A 22,545-nucleotide genomic window follows, 5' to 3' on the forward strand; every position below is an offset into this window, starting at 1 on the left:
TTTCCTTTGGTTTTCCTTCCCTTCGTGCTGAAGCAAGAAAAGCAGCAAGCAACAGGAGCGGGTGCGGTTTTCTTTTTCTCCGTCTCCGGTCACGTGGGGGTGGTTTTCTTTTCCTTCGATATGGTGATGTCTTTGGCGCCGGCGGGCGGACAAGCGAGCCAGCAGGCCCCGAATGCCAGCTAATATAGCTTGCTAGGTGGGCGGGCGTCAAGGCGACCGTACTCGCCCCTTAATGAAAAACGAAGCAAACAAGAAAATGAAATAAAAAAATGAAAAAGAAAAAAACAAAACAAAAACAACGGGTCTGCATCTTGCACTGCCTTTTTACCTGCTGATTGATTTAATCTTTGATGAGCGCTAGGGAGTCGAGGCTCCTGGTTTTCCTTTTTTTTTCTGATGCCACTACCAGTTCTCACTCCCGTTAGTCTACTTTATTAGAAACGATGCCTCTTGAATGCCAATTACCGCCAAGGACGAAGCCAAAAACGAAACAAGTCAGGCAGCTCTCCAAAGAATTCATTGAAAGCGCGACAACGCCTGAACTCACGGCTGTCCAAAGGCGTCATCCCCGATTGCACGACATTTTGATTAAGAGTCTATTACTCAGGTTACTCCGTCAACTAAATGATTAGATTTTTTTTTTCTTTCTTTTTTCTTCTTTTTTTTTTCCAGAAGCCGTGAAGGTAAGCAGCCAGGAAATCGTGTGTGTACAGGAGAGAGGCGCTCGATCTGACGATCGCAATGATACGGCGTGCTCGTCAACCTGTTTCAACAGGCTTTTTCGGTGGTTTCTTCTAAACCTCCTGGGGTTGATGTTTCTCCAGCAAATGGTGGAGTCTGACCTGCACGCCGACCTCTGACAGAAGCAATGTGTGAAAAAAGAGGTAAGAAAGATAAAGGCGGCGATAAGGCCGTGAGTTTCTTATAGTCAACCAAATGAGAATGAATGATATTTTAAAAAGAGCATTTTTTTTTTCTTCTCGTTTCAAAACGGTGGTGAGGAAGAAAACACACTCTTGGGGAAGCCTACGTAATCGCCGCAGGCAGTTTTCCATGACTTCCGTTTCAAAAACTCTATATAATCAATGGGGTTCTCGATGACACACACACAAGAATTGGGTAAGGAAATGCAGAAACCAGTTGATCGCGTTTGTTCTTTTAGACGGACTTTTATCGAAAGAGCACCGAAACGGGGTTTCAAACTGCTATTTAAACATCGATTACTACAAACAAGGATTTTATTGCACAAAAAAAAGCGATAAAAGGAACACGTGACGAGATGGTAAAGGTATCAAGTTACTGGGAAATTATATCTATTATTGGTTTGGTTTTCCAATCAGCCCGACGGAGCTAATTGCGGACGTGTGGGTCTGGAATGGCGTGCTGCGTGTCGCATGTGAATGCGATTGTAATAGCGTAACGGGTCCCTGGGTGACTTTCTCCACGTAATGCAAATTTTCTCCTCCCGACGTGAACATCGAAATTCGACCTGAAAAATAACCATCGAAAATTAGGGAAATTCTGCGCCAGTTTGGTAAAAACAAATGCATTCCAATCAATCACCTTTTCGGGGCTCCACGGTGCGATTCATGCGGTCGCCATCGACAAAGACGAAGCGGCCTCCATCGAACTCTGACCCGTAGTCACTTAAATACAGTAGCGAGGTGAAGTGAAAAGTTTCGTAAGTTTCCTTGGTTAGAGACGAAGGCAAACAAATATGGAAGAAAAAAAAAAAGAGGAATGGAAGAGGCATACTTCAGACCACAGTGAGAAAGTTTTTTTTTTTTGATTTACCTTGTCAACATGTGGATGCCAGTATTCATCATGGACGGTTTTTGCCGGGTTCTCTGTCATGCGGGAGAAAAACGTCGGGGAAGTCAGGTGGATGGCTCCCAATTGTAGGCCAAAATTTTCTATAATTGCTCGTCTGATTGTTTCTTTGGCATCTCTGTGGTATTTGATTTACGTAAACAGCTGCATTTTATAACACATAAAGACAAATATTTAGGCTTACACATAGGAAGCTAGTTCAGCCTCAGACCAGATGTTTTTTGTTTCAGGATTGCTGAAGATATTGATGAACCTTTCCCCTTTCGACAAAGCTCCTGAGTGCAAGTCAAGTATACTTGCTCCCCCTGAAGAATGCCCAAATTGCAACCCCTTTTTAAATATGCCCAGCAGAGTGTTCAGTTGGTCTTCCTGGAAGAGACCATCCATCACAAAACGCCCACACTGTTTGATTGCACAACCTTTAGCACAAAGCAAGAAATTTTTAGAATAAAGGTGTGATGGTTGGGACAACTACAAATTACCTTCAAACTTGTTTATCTCATCATGAAAGGCTGTTGAACAAATTAATGGCTGTTTGACTTTAGCTACAGTTTCCTGCTGTGATACCCAGGTGATTTCATTTGTTTTCTTCCATTTCATCACAATTACTATTACCAGAACGCCCGTCATCAAAACAGCTCGTGACCAGATCTGGTCTTCCTTTCTAATACCCATGGGTCCGAATATCTTCTTGCCAGCTTCTTTACTGTTTGCTGATTTCTTTTCATCCACGATATCGCTGGCATTTTTTTTGCTGGATTCACTGGTACTTTTCTTTAGAGTTGACTTTTTTGCACTGCTCCTTAGTTTTAACTCTGAAACCATTATTGAGGTCCTTTCGGTTATTTGAGCAATTATACCTTCTCAAAATTAAAGCTATGGTAGTTTCGTCAAACTTTGTTTACAAATTTGACAGTTTGCCACAACTACACGATAATTCCGTCAGAGGGCTACAGGCTTTAAATTACAAAACATGGCAACAATGTTATTTCGTTCGAAAAATATTCTGTTACAACTTACAAGAACGGTTTTTTGTGGAGAACTTTGACAATAGCATCTGAAAAGCAAAACAAAAGTGCAAATCACAAGACCTTATTTACAAATTTTGAAAAAAAGACGTTAAAATGGAGTACGATAGTATTATGGACATCTCAATGAATTTGAATATTGACAATATAAGTGCAGTGAATGACGTGAGCATGGAACTGTCAATCCCTGCAACACCAACACCCCAATCATGGGCTAATACAACAACGACACTTAAAAAAACAGATATAATAGAAATAGTGAAAAAATTGAATTCTAAAATACCCAATTCAAAAGAACTTCTTGAGAGGCAGGAAAAAGCAATTGCCGGTAAGTAAATAGTTTAATTGCATGATTAACACTGCTAAATTTTACGTTTGCATAGTGGCAAATGAAAAGCAGAAAGCACTGGAAACAGAACTGTCAAATATAGAAATGAAACTTCAAGAACACAAGAAGGCACTTTCCATAGAAATTTCGGAAATTCAGTCAGCCAAACAAGAAGTGAAAAACACAATGTCTCAACTCACTAGCATTCAGAACAGAATAAAAGGGTTAACAAAGGAAGCAGAAGATATGAAGACCCAAACCTCTTCATCCAACAAAGAAAATATATCCGAAAAGTATATTCACTTCTTAGTTAGTCTGTATGGTATTTTTTTATTTTATCTATTTAAAAAATTTAGGTGTAAAGTGGACCTCTATCGCCAACTTACCGGTGTCACCTTTGCCCGTCATAATCCAAATTGTCCGCACGAACTCAAGGGTTTTGTGGCTTGCTCAGGTCCTACAACTAATCTGAAGACATTTACCTTTAACACGGCTGAACATTCATCCTCTCTGATGGGTGGCTATATATGGAACGTTCTGGAAGATATGCATACGAAGAACTGGGAAGATCTTAGTAAATGATACCGCCATTTAATTGCCTCTATGGTCATTTACGTACGGGTGGGTTGCTAAAACCTTTCCTTATGGGATTTCATTAGGTGGGCCGTAGCCAAAGTGTTTGCATGTAAAATGTTTCTGCTGCCTCTTCAAACATTCTCGATTGTGAACAAATTCCTTTTTTCCAGAAAGTATGTAGTGTTGTTCAGTGGCTTTCTTCTTCATCTTTCGTATGGATCTGTTTTAACATTTGGTGAGTCGTTCATTGACGTTTTCATGGATTTTCAAAAATAAGTACAAACTATTAAAGGAAACATGACGACGTATATAACGTCTTATCAACGGAATGTCTTACAATTGGATGTTTCGTATGCGGACACGATGTGGATCCAAGCAATATCATTTGCAACCACCGGCATTGCGCTGCCATTGGGCAGTTATTTGCAAAAACAATGGGGTCCTCGACCGACTATTGTTATGGCTATGCTATTTACGAGGTATAAGACTAATTATCTGGCCATGTTAACTACTGCATCAGCTAGTATACAACAATGATTCCTTGCTTTAGTGGCGGTGTTTTCCTCACTTCTTTAACGGTGACGCAGTCAACGAGTTTGCTTGTAATTACGTACGGCCTTCTGTTCGGAATCGGAGCCCGTGTGGGCTACATGTCTCCTATTGCTGCCGCAATGAGGGTTTTTATGTCCCATTGAATTGTTATTCAAATAACCAGCTTTAACCGACGCTTATTCCATAGTGGTTTCCAGATAATCAACATGGAATGGTAAACGGGGTTATTATCGCTGGCTACGGAATGGGTGCTTTCGTCTTCAATTTTATTCAGATTGCATACGTGAATCCTGAAAACATTCCTTCCGATAGCACTGGGTAAAAAAAAAATTGAATCAACTGAGAATTATTAAAGCAACTTCTTACGAATTGGGTACTCACACAAAAAAAGGTACTTCGCTGATGAAAAGGTCTTGATGCGAGTACCGGGCCTCTTCGTTTTCCTAGGATGTATTTATTTGGCCGTACAGTTATTTGCAGTTATCTTCATAAGAAATCCACCATCAGTTCCCCTAGCGATAAAAACGGAAACAGCCGACGTCCATCTGACTATTCCTCCGGAACCGAAAGTTTCTGTTTTGCAACTTGTCCGTTCACCTCTATTTATTGCGTTGTGGTTCACTTTTCTCTTTAACGACCAAACCATCATCGGAGTCATTGGATTATACAAGGCCTTCGGGCTGTATTTTTGGACAGACGATAAATGTCTGACGCTGGTCGGATCACTGGGTGCAATTTTTAATGCCCTTGGCCGCCTAGCTTGGGGATTTCTAGCGGACCGAGTGCAATACAGGGTCAGATGAAGTTCGTATTTGAAAAAAAGAGAACGTGTGTTACTAAAGAATCAACGTTTTTTTTTCAGACGTTAATGTTAGTCCTTACGTGGGTGGTGGTGGCACTTTTACTTTCGCTGAATGCAACACCGTTGGTCGGAGGTGTTTGGCTCTACGCATGCTGGATCATCTCATTAAACATCATTACACCCGGGACATACATTCTTCTACCGAAAGCCATCGGACATTATTTTGGAAAAGATAATGTCCCTTTCAACTACGGCCTTCTTTTCACCAGCTTTGTAATCAACTCTTAGAAATATCACTGATTGGCAAAATAAGATTGACTTATACAAAAAAATTTAATCTTTATGTTGTGACTGAGGAATTTAACAGTTAGCTGGAGGTCCCCTTTCTGCCTTGGTATCCAATACTTTACTTGATACGTTTGGTTGGATTGGAGTCTTCTGGTCGATGGCTGCATTTAGTGCTGCCGGTAAGGCTTTGTTAATTAATGTTAAACATTAATGAATGATTGACAACTTTTTATTTTGACAAAGCTGGAGTCATCACTTGGTTCTTGCCTTGAAAAAAACTGAATGGAATTCACAGCAAGCAGCCTATAAATTTAATGTTTATTTGCGTTACAACAGATTTTGTCCTGTTGCTGTAATGTTGAAAGACTATGATAGTCTTCATGTGAACTACAGTTTTTAATTTGAATAAATTGTGAACATCATCTACTTTTAGTGCGGCATTTGCAAAAGAAACGCCGTTCTTTTAAACGTTCCTTAAACAAACTCGTAAAACAGCATTTGTGCGGTACAAGAAGGCGCTGAAGTCAACAACGAAGAACTGTGTACAAACAATAGGAAAACAGAAGGGTATGTTTACAATTTTTCTTTTAACCAAAAATATTGATGGTCTCTTATTGGCAAGTCAATGTAATTGATAATACTGAAATACGTTGAACGGAAAGAACCAAACGAATGTATAATTTTGTTGAACTGAGTTGAATAAACGCACAGGATAAAATTGCGTTTATAAAGAATGCCTAATATTGATAATCTTCACTGTTTTTAAGTAAGGATGAAGCTCTGTCAAGACTCCGCAGAGGAAGAAGGAAGATACCTAGTTACGTTATAGGCCATTCTTCAAACTGAGTAGGCTCGTCAGCAGTCTGTTCAATTGCGGATATTACTTAGCATCCCCATTGTCATCAAAATGACGTGTTCCGTACTTCTTTAGGTGTCTTCTTCAATCCAAGTGTTTCAAGTGAACTAAGCCACAATCCAGCCATCATATAAGCTTTCGTTCCGGGACATTGGCTCACGATTGACTGTTATTTACACGTACCACGTATAGAGGAATTATTTTCGCATTATTCCTAAAGCTCCTTTTTGCTTTCATCCTCCCATCTTTTGTCGCCGTCAGAACAAGTAGAGCGAAATTTCTATTCACCCATGCCATATTTATGGGCTAGTAAAACCGGTAAGCAATATTTATGTAAAAAAAAGGAAAAATAGAAAGAAATCGGACGAAGTTCTTACATCCATGAACTCTTACTAGCTTTCGTCTTTATTCTTGTTTGATTTTAAATTTGCATGTTCATTCCGAAATCTATGGCTGCCTCCTAATGTCTATATTCTTTTGGCCTTGCTCTCCGTGGCCTACTCCATAGTCGGCTATAGTAACTTTTCTCTGCTGACATGTTTGGAAGAGCGTCATCCCTCCGATGAACGGGAGGCCTTTTTTTTTCTTACGTCGTAATATGTGGCGCTGCTGGACGAAAGCAGTTGCAAAAGTTGCGAAAGCTAAACTTATTCTTCTATGGCGTTGCTTTTAGTTTCTTAATTGTGTTGATGGTGCGGTCGCGTCTGCAATCCTGAAACAGAACTCTGAAACAGTTTTGAAGGATGATGACTTTTACGCATCATTCGAGCGCCCAAAAATGTGTGCTAAATAATCAAAAGAAAGGCAGGCAGTCACATTAAACTGTTATAAAAGTCGGGTACATTCAACTCAAAATGAAGAAGGCAAAATTCTATCAAAAACAGCACACATACACAAAAGCAACATCACGAAACAGGGAGTTCCACTTCAATGAACCTCTCTACGTTAACGAGCCGCGACTACGATTTTTGCATTTTGCGGCACGTCTGTTAAAGAAATTAAATTATTTACAAACTTTTCGTTGCTACATCACGTACGCTTGTTTTATCCGCTAGAAAGTTAAGAAGAAGTCTTTCCCGAGATGGATGGCACAATTAAGAAGTAGCGCTACACGTGCGTACAGGTGTTCGAAGCGGTCCTCCGAGTTTTAATTTAGCTTCGTGGGTAGAGTACGTGCATGCAATTAAACTTCTTACCGTGTTCATTTATATAAGTTAGGCTATGTTTCGACGAAATGCGACAACTAGCGCTAACACGAATGGCATTGATTCGGAAACGGCATTGTTTGCGTGGGCATTAAATTGTGGTTGCCATGTCGAAACTCTAGTAATGAGACTACATTGTACAATTGACGCGTAAACAAAAATTTATGACCGTTCACCGTGCCAACATGCAGACGTATATTTCAGCATAATGTCCAGCCGAGATGCAATTAGGTGTAAACGACACATCGCCCGTTAATTGTTTACCTACTTAAGTTTTCCTAAAGCCGTGTTCGTATCAATACTTAAAAACCTATGCCTCACATCTCTTATGAAAAGAAATTCTCATTTAAGCTAATGATAAACCTGCCATCATCACGAAATGAAGAAAAAAACTTTAAGTACGAATCACGAGAACAGGGATTGTGAATCAATATTTACATATCTACATGAAAAATATTGTGAATAAAACAATCAAACATCCACTGCGTGCATTGCTTTGCTGATAGTCTAGCGCTAAAAACAAACGTGAATGCAATTTTTAAAACACAACTTGCCTCGTGTATTTCGCCCACACTGCATATGCGCCGTATCTCGCATTTTCTTCTTCGTTTCGACAAAGTAAATCCCCGCTGATGTTGCGCTGCACGCTTGGCTGCAGCACTCGACTCGTTTGGCTTACCGAAATAAAACGTATAAGGGGGATGCATCCGTCAAAGATGACTTCAGTCCGTTGACGGTGCACACCAGCTCCACATCGACCGTCGCTCTGTAGAAAGGGATGCTCCGGCTTTGTTCGTTCTTCGTGTCCCCCGGAACGAGTGTTTCCATCAAATGAACATGATGAGTGATGAGCCAGACAGCCTCACGTCCTCCTCCACTAACATTTCAAATTCCGTGCGCAATTTTGTGAGCGAGATGTTAACAAAGCGAGAAAACAGTGGCGACGTGAACTACTTCAACAACAACACAGGAATGTCTAGATTAATCGGAACTAACTATGACGATAACATCATCGCCACTGATTATGATGGTGTTGATAATTCAACGGACGGTGTTCACTTGCTAATGCCTACCTGGGCTTACTGGTCTGTGGCCGCGTATCTGCTTTTCATCAGCGTTCTTGGCTTAATCATGAACACTATCGTCGTTGTCGTCATTCTCAGCGATTCGAGGGTAATTCACTGCACGCACTTCATTTTCTCCTATTTCTCTAGCCGTGTCTTCGTTGACATTGAAATTATGTTTGAATGTTATTACTATAAAGCACTACGCTTGTTAACGCTATCGCACACATGAATACATGAATAAAAAATAGGGACTCCGCTAACATATACAGTAGAAGCCGATGACACCGTGTTACGCATAATTGCACCGTGTTAAGCTATTTGCTTGTCCAACCACGTAATTCGTCGTTGAGATGGAGTTTTTTTTTCGATGTTCTCCAGCTTAGTATTTCATGTACGATGCATCCAAATTGCCTTGTTGCGTATAACGTTAATAATTTTCCTAGAAAGCTATAGCCTACATGGCTATTACAATAATGCTAACGAATAGTAGAACTTTCTTGCGGAAGGAAAGTAGTGAGAAGATGATGCGGTTATTATTATTCGACCTTGATATCGTTCATCATTCCCTTGGAAATTGGCGGTGCAAAGTGTCTAAATATATCAACATGGGTTTCGTTGGAAATTCGTATTATTGATGTAGACAACTGGCCTTATCAAAAGGCTATATTTACGTATCAACGACCTGTCTCCTGCGGCTTTCTCGTTTTCAGGGTATATATATTGCTTACGTAACTTGTGGAAAGAGAAGACAAACAATAACAGATCGTCAACCTTTTTTTTTTTCCTCATATTGGTATTGACACTTAGATAACTAATGTCGTCTCCCCATACACTCAATATGGTTTCCATATTTGATTTCGGCTTTCACATTCGTTGGATACCGTTGATATTCTTGTCTTTCATGATCATGTTATGCATGGATATGTTATTGGATCGCGCGTTCTGTTTCTGTCTGCGCAGACGTGTTTTATCTTTGTCACTCTCTACCATCTCTCGGCAATGAGCTGCTGTGCATGTGTGATTTGGTCGGATTCTTTATTCAATTTTTTGCAAATATAACCTTGTTGAGGATAGAAGATGACGCCATTGAACTGGATGTTGCTGAATTTGGCTTGCTCCGACGGTGCCATTGCTGGATTCGGGTAAGTATGTGCACATATCTGAAAAGAAAAACGAAGACGAATAATAAATGAATGATGTGCGCTTGCGGCAAAATACCGCGTTGAATACAGAACGCCCGTTTCAACGGCTGCTGCTTTGCAATTTGGATGGCCTTTCAGCCACGAACTGTGCGTTGCTTACGCCATGATTATGTCTACTGCAGGTATGTAAGTTATGACACTGATGCATCAAAATGCAATTTTATCACCAACATCATTATTTTCGTTCTAAATTTTTTCTAGGAATCGGATCCATCACCACACTAACGGCGTTGGCTGTCTGGCGATGTCAACTCGTCGTTTGCTGTCCAGCTAAACGCAAAAGCACGTTTACTAATCACAATGGTCGACTCGAATGTCGCTATGGCGCCTTGTTGCTCACTCTCATCTGGATTTACGCTGTGGCTGTTACGTGTCCGCCACTTCTAGGTTGGGGTCGTTACGATCGCGAAGCTGCTCACATCAGGTACGGTTAACTGCCTTTCATTTACTTCACAATATGTCTCTAATTCGTATAAAGAATCGTGACTAATAATACGTTACAATCACTGTCTTACGTGGTGATGGCTGTGTATGGTGTCTAAAAATAGACCGGCAATGTGATAATGGCCAACGCATATTCTGACCAGCTCCAAAATAAACACCAGACAGGTTCTATGTTACTTCAATGCGAAAAGTAAAACATACGATCAACATTTGAATTTCGAAAGCCAATTAACTGCCTAGCATATAACCTATAGCAAACATGACTACAATACATAAATGCTCGACGTGTATAGACGTATAATGTTGCTGCTTTACCCAAATTGGAACAATGGATGGCTGTTAATTTCTTGATAAACATACCTGTCTAATTACGTCTTAATTTCGTGCATGATACGGTACTTGAAGCTGTTCGGTCAACTGGGAGTCCAATAGGCATTACAACCGCTCCTACATCTTGTACATGTTTGTTATGGGGTTGGTCATCCCGCTTTCCCTCATCATGATGTCCTATGTCAAGATCCTGCGCGTTGTCCGAAAGGTAAGAACTTGACATCTACAACAATGGAGCTTTTCTCAAAATAATGATGGCAGAGGCACTTGTACCCCCGTAGACGTATAGGCCGATGATGTCTATAGATATATTTTCCAAATAGGCTGATCTATCCCTACCCCTAAATATCGACAGACCCTTAAAATATCTATATCGTTTTTTTTTTTAACTATTCCTGAAAAGAAATATGACATGCTTTTTTAAACAATAATTAATTTAATTTATCGAACCATACAGAGACGAAGGCGAGCCGAAATCAAAGAGGAAACGCCAAAGACGATCCCACCATCTGATGTATCTGGTCATGTTACGCAAAATTATGGCCATCAAATATCTGAGCATCCACTACCGATCACCAACAAAAAGAGGCAGCAACATCTTAACAACAATCAACAGCCTCTTCACCGTCGAGGAGATGCAGCTGAGAAGAGAGTGACGGTGATGGTGGCCTGCATGATCGGCGCTTTCATGGCCGCTTGGACGCCTTATTCCATTCTGGCGCTTTACGAGACATTCTTTAGCATTGACGGCGGTGATAATTACAGCGGAAAGAAAGCCAGTGTTTCCGACCCAACACAGGATAACGATCCATTTTATGTGGGAATCGTTTCACCTGCTTTCGCTACAATTCCTTCGCTTTTTGCCAAAACATCAGCTGTTCTCAATCCGCTTATCTACGGGCTTCTCAACACTCAGGTATATATGATCCCAGTGGGCGAAATAAATTTAAAGGTTATTGTAATCCGTAGAGAGGATGTTACAATATTCCGAACTTTAATACGGTCATTTATTCAACAGTTTCGCTTGGCTTGGGAAAGGTTTTCGATGCGGTACTTTAGTCGATGCCGTCATCGGCGCCATCCCACCGGGGCCGTAGCGGCCAACCGACAAACGCAAATCAAAAAGCGTGATATACGGCGATTCCGATTTAGCTGCAATAGCAATTCACGTGGTATTAAAATGGGAACCACTGTTCACCTGCCTATGCGAGAAATCATATTTCCAAAGGAAGACAGACAGGGTCAAACTAGCAGCAAAATCACAACGATTCCACCCTTTGCCGACACCAAAGCTACCCACTCAATTCCAGTGCATATTGGCCATAATAATGAAGAAGAAGAACAGCGACAATTGAGAGGCAATCAACAAGAAACAACTATGGAAAATCAATATTATAAACCCCTTCATCTACCGTCAGCACTTTCATCATCTTTGCCGTCACTGTCGGCTTGCACTTCATCACACCTTGTCTGTCCAGAGGTGAATGTAACGTGTCAGTCAATCAAGAAGAGATCAATCAGACTTCACCATCATAGGGGCCAGCTTGGTTCTTCGATATCCGTTCGCTTGCTCTCCCTCACAGCTCACTGCCGTTGCAGCATTGAAAAATCGATGTTCTTGAACCCCTATGCCGACACCCACGCTAGCCTGACAGCACGTACCACAATCACTAAGAGTGATCCGGAAGTAAACCAAACCTAATCAACGAACTGGCAAAACATTGTCACCACATGATGATGTCGGAGAATTGGTGCCGATAGAACAGCAGCTATCGATCAAAACCCGCACTAGGTTCAATGTAGGAATAGCTGGCTGAACAGACACATTTGACATCAATTGAACAGTCCTGTGCGATGACGTCAACTGTTGCTGAATTAAGCCGAAGATTTGCGTCATAGAGGGCCATGATGAGTTGTCAAACAAGTTGTAAGATTACGTTAAATATTGTAAGCTTTCTGGGCTTATAAATAAGCCGTGCCAAGTCTGAACGATGCTTCCCTTCGATCATCGAATCGAACTATTTGGGTGTTGTGGATGTCGTGAAGTTCGCTGTTGGGACCGCATCCTTATCGATTTGAATGGAAGAGTTCAATAAACGGCAGCCTATATCGACCAGACCAATTAGCTAAAATAATAAGCTATATTGCATGGTATACTGGTCTGATTTACATTCTGATCATATTATAATCGATAACCAGAATCGAGGAGAAAGAATTGGATTTCCAGTTTGAGATGATACTCGTATAGATGCCACATGTTAGACCGTAGAGGACGGATGACTTGATTAGATAAACAGTAGATACATTGTTTGAATTTTTTGCTATACAATAGGATCAATATATATTAGCGAAATCGAGAACGCATGACACGTTTATAAGGTTGTGTAGCTATTGGTTAGCTACGTTCGATATCGATTCCATCTCAATGACATTCAAATCCGTTCCATTAAAAAATCGACAACCTATCCATCTCTGTTGATTGATGTCTGGAAGATCACTGAAAAAAGAAGCGGTTGTCCCAGAACAAAGAGGGGGACGCTTTTTATTAATTTCCAAAAAAAAATTACGTTTCTCATCGTTCGCCCGTCTGCTTTATTAGTTTTCCACAAACCTTTGTATCTTCGATTTCCATTTCTTTAATTCTGCTGACGCGTTCCTTTTCATTCCCTATTCCTTCTCTCCTTTATAGCTTCACGAGAGCTTTTTTCCACGTTTTTCGGCTTTCCGTCCACATTCCGTTCCGATAGTTTTTCCTCTTCTATTTGCTATGGAACGAAAATAAATTCGTCGTTCCTATTCCGGTTTATTCAGTCAGTTAATCCTTGTTTATCCTTTGTCACAGTCAATTCTGTCCTTTAACGTTGTGTTTTCATTGGTTTCGATGTACGGAATTATAATTCAACTACAAAGCTTTTAGCAACTTGTTTTTCGGTTTATCATTTTGATAGACATAAATTGTTAATTAATCCATTAAAATCAAAACAGCAGTGAAATAATGAGATTGATAATGCTGGAAAATGGAAAGGGTGCGGGGCACAACAAATTTAACGAGTAAAAATTCTTTTAATTGCAGCAGAAAATTGTCCTTAGGTGGAGTTAAAAGTATGTTATGGCTCAGAACCTCGGCAGATGGCGATGGAAGTAGGTCATGACACACACTCATTAGATGGCGTTCGTAACATGTTATAACCAGAAAGTAGAAACTCTAGGCCTTTTTTCGTCTGCTTCTATCCATCTATGTAATCGGCATTCTCTTGCATTCTAGTTGAAATGATTCATCAGAAAGGTAACGAAGCATTTGGATTATTACGATTATAAATTTCTTGCAAGCTTCACAAAACCGTCTTTGTTTTCATGAAAAACTCTAAATTGATGTACAAAAACGAATTTGCTAAATGGTTTGTTGGGTAATTATAATTCAAAGGCATGTTTTTCTTCATCTAGAAAATCTCTTAACCAATAACTTCATTGTTCATTAGATGATTTCTTCGTGATGATTATATTAAGAGATTAATCATTTTTGTCCACTTTTAAATTGCAAAACTGTTTGCACACGTTAGTTTAGAATGATCTGCGTTTTAGGGAAAATTGTGTATTTAGAATGTATTGCGACATCTGTCTGCCTTTGGCTCTGATGGGGCTAGGTATTGGTTATTACGCATTCAAAATTTTGTGTTTTCATTCTAAGAAATTCAAGGGAAAACCCGTCAATTAATTACCCATATTATTATTGTTAATTACCTATTAATCATTTTGAAAATATTTAATTTGTTTTTTTTAATTTTTTAGTTTCAGCAAAAATGCAACATTGCTAAATGCCAGCAAATTAGGAGTTAGTTCCACGCATGGCCTACTATAATAACGGCCAGCAAGCACGCAATACCCCCTGCGCCTAAAACTAAATTGCCAGAGGGGCCTAATACCCCAAATCGAAGTCCATTTTCTACAGCTTCATCCCACCCATTCCAATTTCTTTTACTTTTTCCACTGATTGGCAATGGTGGAGAGGTACTACTGCCGTAGTACCTCAAACAGAATTCCACTTTCCACTGGTTTTTTCCACTCATTCCAATCTGTATTAGTTACCAAACAGTGGAAAATGGAGCTCGGTTTGGGGTATTAGACCCCTCTGGCAATTGAGTTTTAGGCGCAGGGGGTATTGCGTGCTTGCTGGCCGTTATTATAGTAGGCCATGGTTCCACGTCACTGGTACATTCAGCGCTCTAGTTCCAAGATGGCGGACAATATGTTCAGAGCTTTAGAGTTCAGACACATCTTTAAGCTTACGCCACGCTCTTGTTCATCACCATTTCACATTTTCTTTGAACCATTGTGTGAAGGTAAATGATAAGATTCTAAGGTAAGCAAAAAAATCGTTTATAATACCAGAAATTGAAATTTAAATGAAAGCAACTTTTAATTTTTCTGGCATCTACATTCACGCAAATATTGGATGAAATTTCTTATTTAATAAAGTAACATTTATTTTAGCTCTTCATTCCAGGTTACTGACAATCTGCAAGCTGATCAACAAAGATGTTTTGTTACTACAGAGCTTGATTTGCTTGTTGCAACAATTGATAACAGAAAATGACGATGAGGATGACGTTTTGGTGAATGTGATGCACTTGAAAGGTGACAGACAATTATGTCCCTGTAACTAGTATGGCTTGGAATTTAGTTTTTTTCCCCCGATGGTTAGTACATCTATAGTTTCAAGATAATGAATAGATAGGTAAAAGGCTTTTATTACTTGAAATGCCTTATAATTAAAAATTACCATTTTCATACAAAATTAAGGCTACCTGTTCCAGGGATTGATAGTAGAAAGTGATGGTGAGGTTTTGGGGAGAGCAACTTCCTTCAAAAGTTATTTTAAAAAATCAAGGTATAAAATATAGATATGAGTGTCTCACAAGCTATTGAATGTTTAACGGAAAAGGGATTTCTATTACTTGAAATGGTGATTCTAACAAAATACAATTTTTGTGCAGAAAGGTTTTCATGGAACAACACGCTGGTGAACGACTGACGAACTTGTCAACAAGTAAAAATATTGGGTGCTACTAACGAATGAGTTTGCACAGTCAAAATGGGCTTGTAAAGAATGGATTGTTGAAGAAGACGATGGACTGTGGTGCCTTGGCGCTAAACACACTGGTAGCCAGTAGATGGCGTGAAAATCCAATGACTGAAAGGCTAAGAGATGGCGTAGCAAGTCGGACGTGACCCTGAAAACCCAATAGATGGCGTAGCAAGCCGGACGTGACCCTGAAAACCCAATAGATGGCGTAGTAAGTCGGACGTCACCCTGAAAACCCAATAGATGGCGTTGCAATTTGGACGTGATCCTGAAAACCCAATAGATGGCGTTGCAAGTCTGACCTGAAGCCGTAGCGCTATAAATGGCGTTACGAGTGTGCCCTGAATCCGTCACCCAACGGATGACGTTGCAAGTCTGACCTGAATCCGCCACCCAATGGATGACTTTGCAAGTCTGACCTGAATCCGCCACCCAATGGATGACGTTGCAAGTCTGACCTGAATCCGCCACCCAATGGATGACGTTGCAAGTCTGACCTGAATCCGCCACCCAATGGATGACGTTGCAAGTCTGATCTGAACCCGAAGCCCAATGGAGTTTCAAGGCTGGCCTGTAGTCCGGCGCGGCGTTGCGTGCTGCCTTGAACCAAACTGAAATTCTTGGCCTTCGATGAATTTTCGGGTACTTCTTCACTTTGACAAGCTCAAGTTTTCTAGACTGATCTTATTTAATTTTCTTGACATAGGTTAGATGAAGAAAAGTAGTGAAATGGAAAATGTTCTGCGGAAATGTTGAATGTTCAGATTTGTAACAGCTGTGAGATGGATAATTTCACTGTCACACATCTTGGTATATCTTTTATCAATTGACTTAGTGTTGAACTTCTTGCAAACTCATTTCCTCTTGACTCATGTAGTAAAAGAAAGTGACACCGCATATGTAAATACCTTACATAGGAAAAGTCATCTGCGCTGTAGGATACAACCCTTTGTCTGTCTTGTAGATTTTTAGGTGCAGTTAGTTAAATGCTGTGGTAATGATAACTTACGCTGGCTGCCTAACATTCCTTAAGTTGAGTTTTATACTAATAGAAATCTCATGGTAACTAAATGAAACACTATTTCTTACGCCTACCATAGTTTTGCAGATACATCTGAAATGTCAAGTTTTGTTGAGGTCATCAATTGATACAATACCAACAAATTTATTTCACAGTCGTGAAATGAGTAATGGCTAACATATCAATTATACCAGGTAAAGTGAAAACACTTGTAATCTTTACTTCGACGTAGCATTACAAGTAAAATTCACTTTGGGCTGTTAGAATGCAAATAATTTTTAATCTGTTGATGGGTGCTTAAAGAAATTTTCTTTGTGGTTTTTAGATATGGTGGAACTGATACTACAGTGACTGTTGGAAGGTGTTTCTGAGCATCATTTATCCCTTATGAAGTCATGACCCTGTATTGGCGTACCAATTCAATTGACAATGTCTTATATGTGAAAATAATGGATAATTTTAACCAGTGGATGTGTGCCCAATGGTATTACTTGAAAGTAATTTGTAATTTATTTTTACAAGAACGGATAACTGTAAAATTTTTGCATTAATGCTTTTTGGCTTTGTAGGAAATGTAATTCCCTCAAACATGTGTGATCTACTGTATAGGTAATCAAAGCAATTTTTCTTCAGAGTGCTGAATTAAGTTCGTGTCATGAAAATGACTATGGAAAAATTTTTAAGTAACTTGAATTGGTGATTAACATGGTACTTTTTTTAAGGATTTTTTTTAGGAATGTTTTCAACAAAGGCAAAATATTTTTCAAGGGGTTACCCTTGGTTAATGTCACATAGTAGACAGAATAGGAATTTAATGTCACGTCAATGGTACATAACAGTATTTTAGTTCTAAAATGGCGGGCAAAAATTTCTTTGGGCCGTGTATTAAGTTATCTTATCAATGTTTAAATTAACGACAAACAAACGCTTAGGATTGAATTAATTCATTATGTTCGTATGTATAATTTTATTTTTAAAATATTTTGTGAGATAACTTCTGTTAAAGGAATATTTCAGACAGTGTAGAGGCAAAACATTGAATTTTCCATATAATAGTAGTTTAGGAGGGTTCAATTGATACTGCATATGCCTTTCTTTTTGTAGACAACGAAGTTTTGTTTTACACTGCTAAAAAAATGAGTTATGCATCCCTTCACATTAATGTTAAAGTAGAATAACATTTACTTTCATATTTTATTCTAGGTTGCTGCCAATCTTTGCTAGCTGATCATAAAATGTAGTGTGGTTACATAGGTAGGTTCATCTTTCTGTTTTCCTGACAGAATGGTTCTCATTAGGTAAAGAAAAAAACATTTACTTATGAATTTTATTTCATAAGTTGTGGTCAATCTGCTAGCTGATTTATTAAGATTATTGTGACTACATAGCTTTGTTTGCCTGTTTCACGAACCGAAGAAACACGAAGTACGCTCAAAAGATGGCGTGGCAATCCAATGGATGGCGGCGCAAGCTTCGTCCGAAAACCAATAGATGGCGGAGCAAGCTTCGTCCGAAATCCAATAGATGGACTAGCCAACCATCCTGCAATTAATGGCGTTGGAAGCTGCACTTGAAATCGAATAGCTAGAGTTGCATGCTAGGTTAGCAGGCAATTTACTGCTTAGTTGTCTACCAAACAAGGGTAAATACCTTCTTGGTGGCTGTTATACGCAGATTTATTATTCGTTGACGATAGATTCTAGGTATATCAGACAAGAACACTTAAACAGGAGCAAAATATTTTTCCAGTGACTACCACTGGTTTTCTTCTCAAATGCTGTGGGGAAGCCAATTAGGAATTGTTGGCTTTTGATGAATGTTACAGGTACATGTTTATTTTCACAATCAAAAGTTGTCTGCATTAATAAGCCTGCTTCACTTTGTTAAGATTGCGTATCAAACTGAATGTAGCCTATCATTTCTCTGCTTAAATCTAGTCTTTCGTACGCAGTGTACAGCAGAGAGAATTCGTAACGAGAATTCTCCAGTTCCGCCAATGGGGTGAATCGAGACTAATCCACCATACTATTTCGGCTATTTTGTTCTACACCAATGATAGATGGCGTTTAGGTGATGTTTCGTTGTTTGTTCATAGATGGTGTTGTAAGCTGCGTTTCCGCTTGTAATTCAAAGATCATGAGGCAATTCAGTAACGACAACTGTTTTGGAATTGGTATGATGGAACTCTGGTAGGAAACTGCAAGTTGTTTTCTTGCAGGAGTATTAAAATAACAAAAAACTTTTGAAACAGTGTCCAAAAAATGTTTGTGATTTACTTGTTTGTGATTTACTTTTTTGAATTACAAAGATGCTGAATTGCAAGAAAGTGCTTATATTGGAAGAGGAGACTATAAGGCACATACGTCGAATATTGATCGATTACTCAGGAAGGAACGATTTTAGTCTTACTCTTCTGCTGGATTATGGCATGCTACCAACATTTTCAGCTCACACAGGTATCTGCTTAGCCTACTTAATAAGATGATCTTACTTAAAATTTTCATTCGTTACTGTAAATGCTACTACCATATCACTCCACAAACAAAACTGATTTGTGGTGTGATGAAATAAGCTGTTACTGTAGACTTTGGTCTTGGAAGTTTTCCAGACCTTACATCAGCTGTATAAGTGTGTTGGGTATTGGTGATAGGAGATATTGAGTTTTGGAATGATATGAATGACAGGACAATCATTATAGAATCTTTAGACCAGCAAGCCATACTTTCAAACTAAAATTTTCTCCTTTGGCTTTAGATTTCTGTAATGGCTTTGCCTCTGATGATGTTCAATTAGGGCACCTTCCATTGACTAGTGCATGACAAATGAGCCTACACCTAACAACTTTGCATATTCTGCATGTCATTTTGCACTAGTCATTGGTGCATTCTTGTTGAACCTCATTTGTTGAAACTGTTGTTGAAACTGTTAGGATCAGCTGGTTGCGATTACATGATATAGTTCATCGTCTGATAACAAGATCAGTTAATTAATTGAAATTGGAATGCAGTATATTTTTAATGGATCCCCTGTTTGTTATTAGATTTCGCAAGTCATTGCAGCCGTTTCGGTGTTTGCGCTGCGTTCCACTTGCAGGATTTGTCGAGTTGCATTCAACAGCCGTCTTGTGAATGACGATGAGAACGTAAGCATCAGTGAATCTGATTACAGTCTGGCATTCGCTACTGATCTTTTACGAGTTAACAATCAATTGTTGATAACTTACGCCAATTAAGTATTTTCCCATATCAAAAGCAAGACATTCAGCTGTACTGGAAGGGATATCCAATTATTTTTTGCCTTCCGGCCGACCTGTAGCCCACCGTAGCTCATGCAGCAATTAATGGTAGGTTTTGGTGAAAGTTCGCCGGTCGTCAGATAAACTTATATAGTAGGTACATTTACTATTTCTCGTTCTTTGTCACGTTATACGGCTGCAAATTGATTCTCAGGTATGACGTGTCTCTTGGTCTCATCTCGTTGCCTTGTATTTTTGCTTTTTATCGACAAAGGAAAAGAGAAGTTTGATTCTCGGGGCTGTGATGTACATGTAGAAAAACCAGGTAAGATAAGTCCCATTTTAAACAAAAATATGTAGAACACTTTTATGCTAGAAGAACTGTTTGATGTTGGTTGGATACGCGCATATGGAACAGCAGTGAAATCTTTCTTAAATGTTGAATCCAAATAATGTATTTTCCTCAATACTTAAATTTGTGAATAAACACCTTGTTCTGAAATTCCTGTTAGATTTACCTTTATTTTAGTAATAAATAAAAAACCAGATGTCGCTGGTGCGCAACCTTATTTGTTTACTAATGATGTGTGACAGTGGTGTGACAAGTGAAACTTGTTTGAAAGCTTTGGTTAATTGTGTTATATTCCAACGGGCAGTTATGTAAAACTAACTACAATTATGTGACTTACTCCATGTATAGTTTTTGGAAGTTAAGCATACCAAATGGTTGATTTTTTATGTAACAGGTAATCTTGTAAGCTATGCAGGCTGCCAATTCCAAACAGTCATTGATTACCCTGTTAAATTACCTTAGCATTCCATCATGCTATTGTGTTGTTCATCGAGAGGTATCTAACTTGTATGTTTGCCATTTGTTAACCAATTGACATGATTCTACCTTTAAGATCTTGCTCGTGGAACTTGCAACGCAAAGGATGATAACCTGGAGGAAGGTTACCAATGTTGTGCATTCGTGGAATCAATATGCCACTGTCTCCTTCTGCCACACCTTACCCAGATATAAGAATCAGTTTTGATCTGATAGATGCATTGTGTTTCACTTTGTTTTGTTAAAAACGGTTAGCCACCAGCACCTGCCAACACACATTGACATTGATGTCAAACCAATCTCTTTTGGTATTTTAAGTTTTAGGCTAGCCTAGTATTGCTTTTCTTCAAATTTAGTATTCCATCGTAGGACTGCCAAGCCTCAGCCTTCTTCAGCAAAATTGGTTGCTCTACAATTCTTGCAGTCTTCACCAACAGTTGTAAGTAGAATGGCTGTCTTCGTTATAATTAAGCCAATAATCCTAAAACCCCATGCAGTGACATGTTTTCTTCAACTTTATCATTTAGAACCATTTCATCTTCTCCTTCAGTCCCACGCAAAATTGGAAATTGAAATCCTAAGTTTTGCCTGTCTTCGCTTCATGGTCCGTCTGCGCCTCGCTCGTCGCATTATCTTCGCCTCGCCCGTCACCCCGTCGTCGCCTCGCCCGTCGCCCCGTCGTCGCCTCGCCCGTCGCCCCGTCGTCGCCTCGCCCGTCGCCCCGTCGTCGCCTCGCCCGTCGTCGCCTCGCCCGTCGCCCCGTCGTCGCCTCGCCCGTCGCCCCGTCGTCGCCTCGCCCGTCGCCCCGTCGTCGCCTCGCCCGTCGCCCCGTCGTCGCCTCGCCCGTCGCCCCGTCGTCGCCTCGCCCGTCGCCCCGTCGTCGCCTCGCCCGTCGCCCCGTCGTCGCCTCGCCCGTCGTCCCGTCTACGCCTCACCGGTCATCCCTTCTTCGCCTCATGGTTGCCTCGCCCGCCATCCCGTCATCGTTTCGTGGTCGCCGTGTCTTCGCCTCGTTTTTTGGTATTGTGTGTGTTTTGTAATGTTAAGTATTAACTAACCCGTTGGCTGCCACCCCACCTTTTATCCCCTTTTTTTTTGTAGCTTGACAGGGACGGGCCGCGCTGTTCTGCGCCATGGTCTATCTGCCATGGGGTGGAGCAGCGCCACTGCCCAAAATTGGCCGAATGGCCCCAGGCAAGGCACCATAGGGAATCCCTTGTTCGAGACGGCGATGTAGACCTGGGATGTGCCTTTCCGGAAAGGTCTCATCGCCGTTTCAGCCCGGACTGTCCTCAGTCCCACTTGGTCGCTATCCCTATGATAGCGACGTAGCGACCGTAGTTTAGATGGCGTGGCAGCCAACGGGTTAGTTTTAAGTGTATTTATGTATGTATTGTATGTTGTATTATGTGGAATATGTATAGTGGTGGATTTGTGGGTGGAAGGAGGGAAAATAAAATGCTTTGTAACATTATTTACTTTTTGCATTTATTTATATAGTTGTTTTATTGACTGATATGGGGATCGAACCCGAGTACTATAGTATGCTAATCAGTAGCGTTGCCATTATGCCATCTATTACTTGTTGTTTCATGATACGCATTCCATAATAACCTAATGTCGAACTTAGTTTAACATACGCATCAAAATCTAAACTAATGTTTATGAGGACAGTCTTGGCGCAATGGTAGCGCGCTGTGCTGGAATGCGATAGGTTTGTGGTTCAAATGCATCACAATTTGAAATTGTCTCACTCTTGAAAAGCGTGAGAAAAGTCTTCGTGCAGCATCAATGTATTTTCGATTAAAATAATTTTTCATTTTTTAGGATATTCGACATTACAAGTAGGTTGTCGGAAACAATCCGTGA

The 22,545-nt window shown here is 40.1% G+C and overlaps 3 protein-coding genes and 1 long non-coding RNA gene across 4 annotated transcripts; 3 read left to right on the top strand and 1 right to left on the bottom strand.

Moving 5' to 3' along the window:
• Window positions 1–1,220: 1,220 nt before the first annotated feature.
• On the bottom strand, window positions 1,221–2,756 carry LOC130694463 (2-oxoglutarate and iron-dependent oxygenase domain-containing protein 3-like). The gene is given in 6 exon segments (XM_057517546.2): window positions 1,221–1,430; window positions 1,433–1,489; window positions 1,564–1,690; window positions 1,795–1,948; window positions 2,015–2,249; window positions 2,313–2,756. Coding segments are annotated over 6 exon segments (996 nt in total). The 5' UTR covers window positions 2,656–2,756; the 3' UTR covers window positions 1,221–1,350.
• Window positions 2,757–2,839: 83 nt separating this feature from the next.
• On the top strand, window positions 2,840–5,767 carry LOC130694460 (uncharacterized MFS-type transporter YhjX-like). Its single transcript, XM_057517543.2, has 10 exons — window positions 2,840–3,186; window positions 3,242–3,479; window positions 3,543–3,997; window positions 4,055–4,241; window positions 4,313–4,439; window positions 4,502–4,632; window positions 4,706–5,108; window positions 5,177–5,389; window positions 5,484–5,583; window positions 5,648–5,767. The coding sequence occupies exons 3-10, from the start codon at window positions 3,877–3,879 to the stop codon at window positions 5,674–5,676; spliced, it is 1,311 nt and encodes a 436-aa protein (XP_057373526.1). The 5' UTR covers window positions 2,840–3,186; window positions 3,242–3,479; window positions 3,543–3,876; the 3' UTR covers window positions 5,677–5,767.
• A 2,448-nt stretch (window positions 5,768–8,215) lies between these two features.
• On the top strand, window positions 8,216–13,317 carry LOC130694455 (uncharacterized). The gene is made up of 7 exons (XM_057517539.2): window positions 8,216–8,638; window positions 9,607–9,674; window positions 9,765–9,856; window positions 9,936–10,158; window positions 10,584–10,716; window positions 10,966–11,424; window positions 11,527–13,317. Exons 1-7 carry the CDS (start codon window positions 8,297–8,299, stop codon window positions 12,208–12,210), a joined length of 2,001 nt encoding a protein of 666 aa, XP_057373522.1. The 5' UTR covers window positions 8,216–8,296; the 3' UTR covers window positions 12,211–13,317.
• A 1,392-nt stretch (window positions 13,318–14,709) lies between these two features.
• Window positions 14,710–17,484, top strand: LOC130694480 (uncharacterized). The gene is made up of 7 exons (XR_009002037.2): window positions 14,710–14,868; window positions 15,000–15,243; window positions 15,309–15,396; window positions 15,503–16,233; window positions 16,298–16,401; window positions 16,469–16,806; window positions 16,938–17,484. It is a non-coding gene; the product is annotated as an uncharacterized LOC130694480 (long non-coding RNA).
• The last annotated feature ends 5,061 nt before the right edge of the window (window positions 17,485–22,545 follow it).

Source organism: Daphnia carinata, chromosome 4 (genome assembly GCF_022539665.2).
Source record: "Daphnia carinata strain CSIRO-1 chromosome 4, CSIRO_AGI_Dcar_HiC_V3, whole genome shotgun sequence".
In the NCBI taxonomy this organism is placed as follows: Eukaryota; Metazoa; Arthropoda; class Branchiopoda; order Diplostraca; family Daphniidae; genus Daphnia; species Daphnia carinata.

Excerpts from the sequence above, each read along its gene's own strand:
- LOC130694460 (XM_057517543.2), top strand. The coding sequence starts at position 3,877 with ATGTTTCTGCTGCCTCTTCAAACATTCTCGATTGTGAACAAATTCCTT. Across the intron at positions 3,998-4,054 it reads TGGATCTGTTTTAACATTTG|GAAACATGACGACGTATATA; the intron begins GTGAGTCGTTCA and ends AAACTATTAAAG. Across the intron at positions 4,633-4,705 it reads ATTCCTTCCGATAGCACTGG|GTACTTCGCTGATGAAAAGG; the intron begins GTAAAAAAAAAA and ends ACACAAAAAAAG.
- LOC130694455 (XM_057517539.2), top strand. The coding sequence starts at position 8,297 with ATGAACATGATGAGTGATGAGCCAGACAGCCTCACGTCCTCCTCCACT. Across the intron at positions 9,675-9,764 it reads GGTGCCATTGCTGGATTCGG|AACGCCCGTTTCAACGGCTG; the intron begins GTAAGTATGTGC and ends CGTTGAATACAG. Across the intron at positions 11,425-11,526 it reads ACGGGCTTCTCAACACTCAG|TTTCGCTTGGCTTGGGAAAG; the intron begins GTATATATGATC and ends TTTATTCAACAG.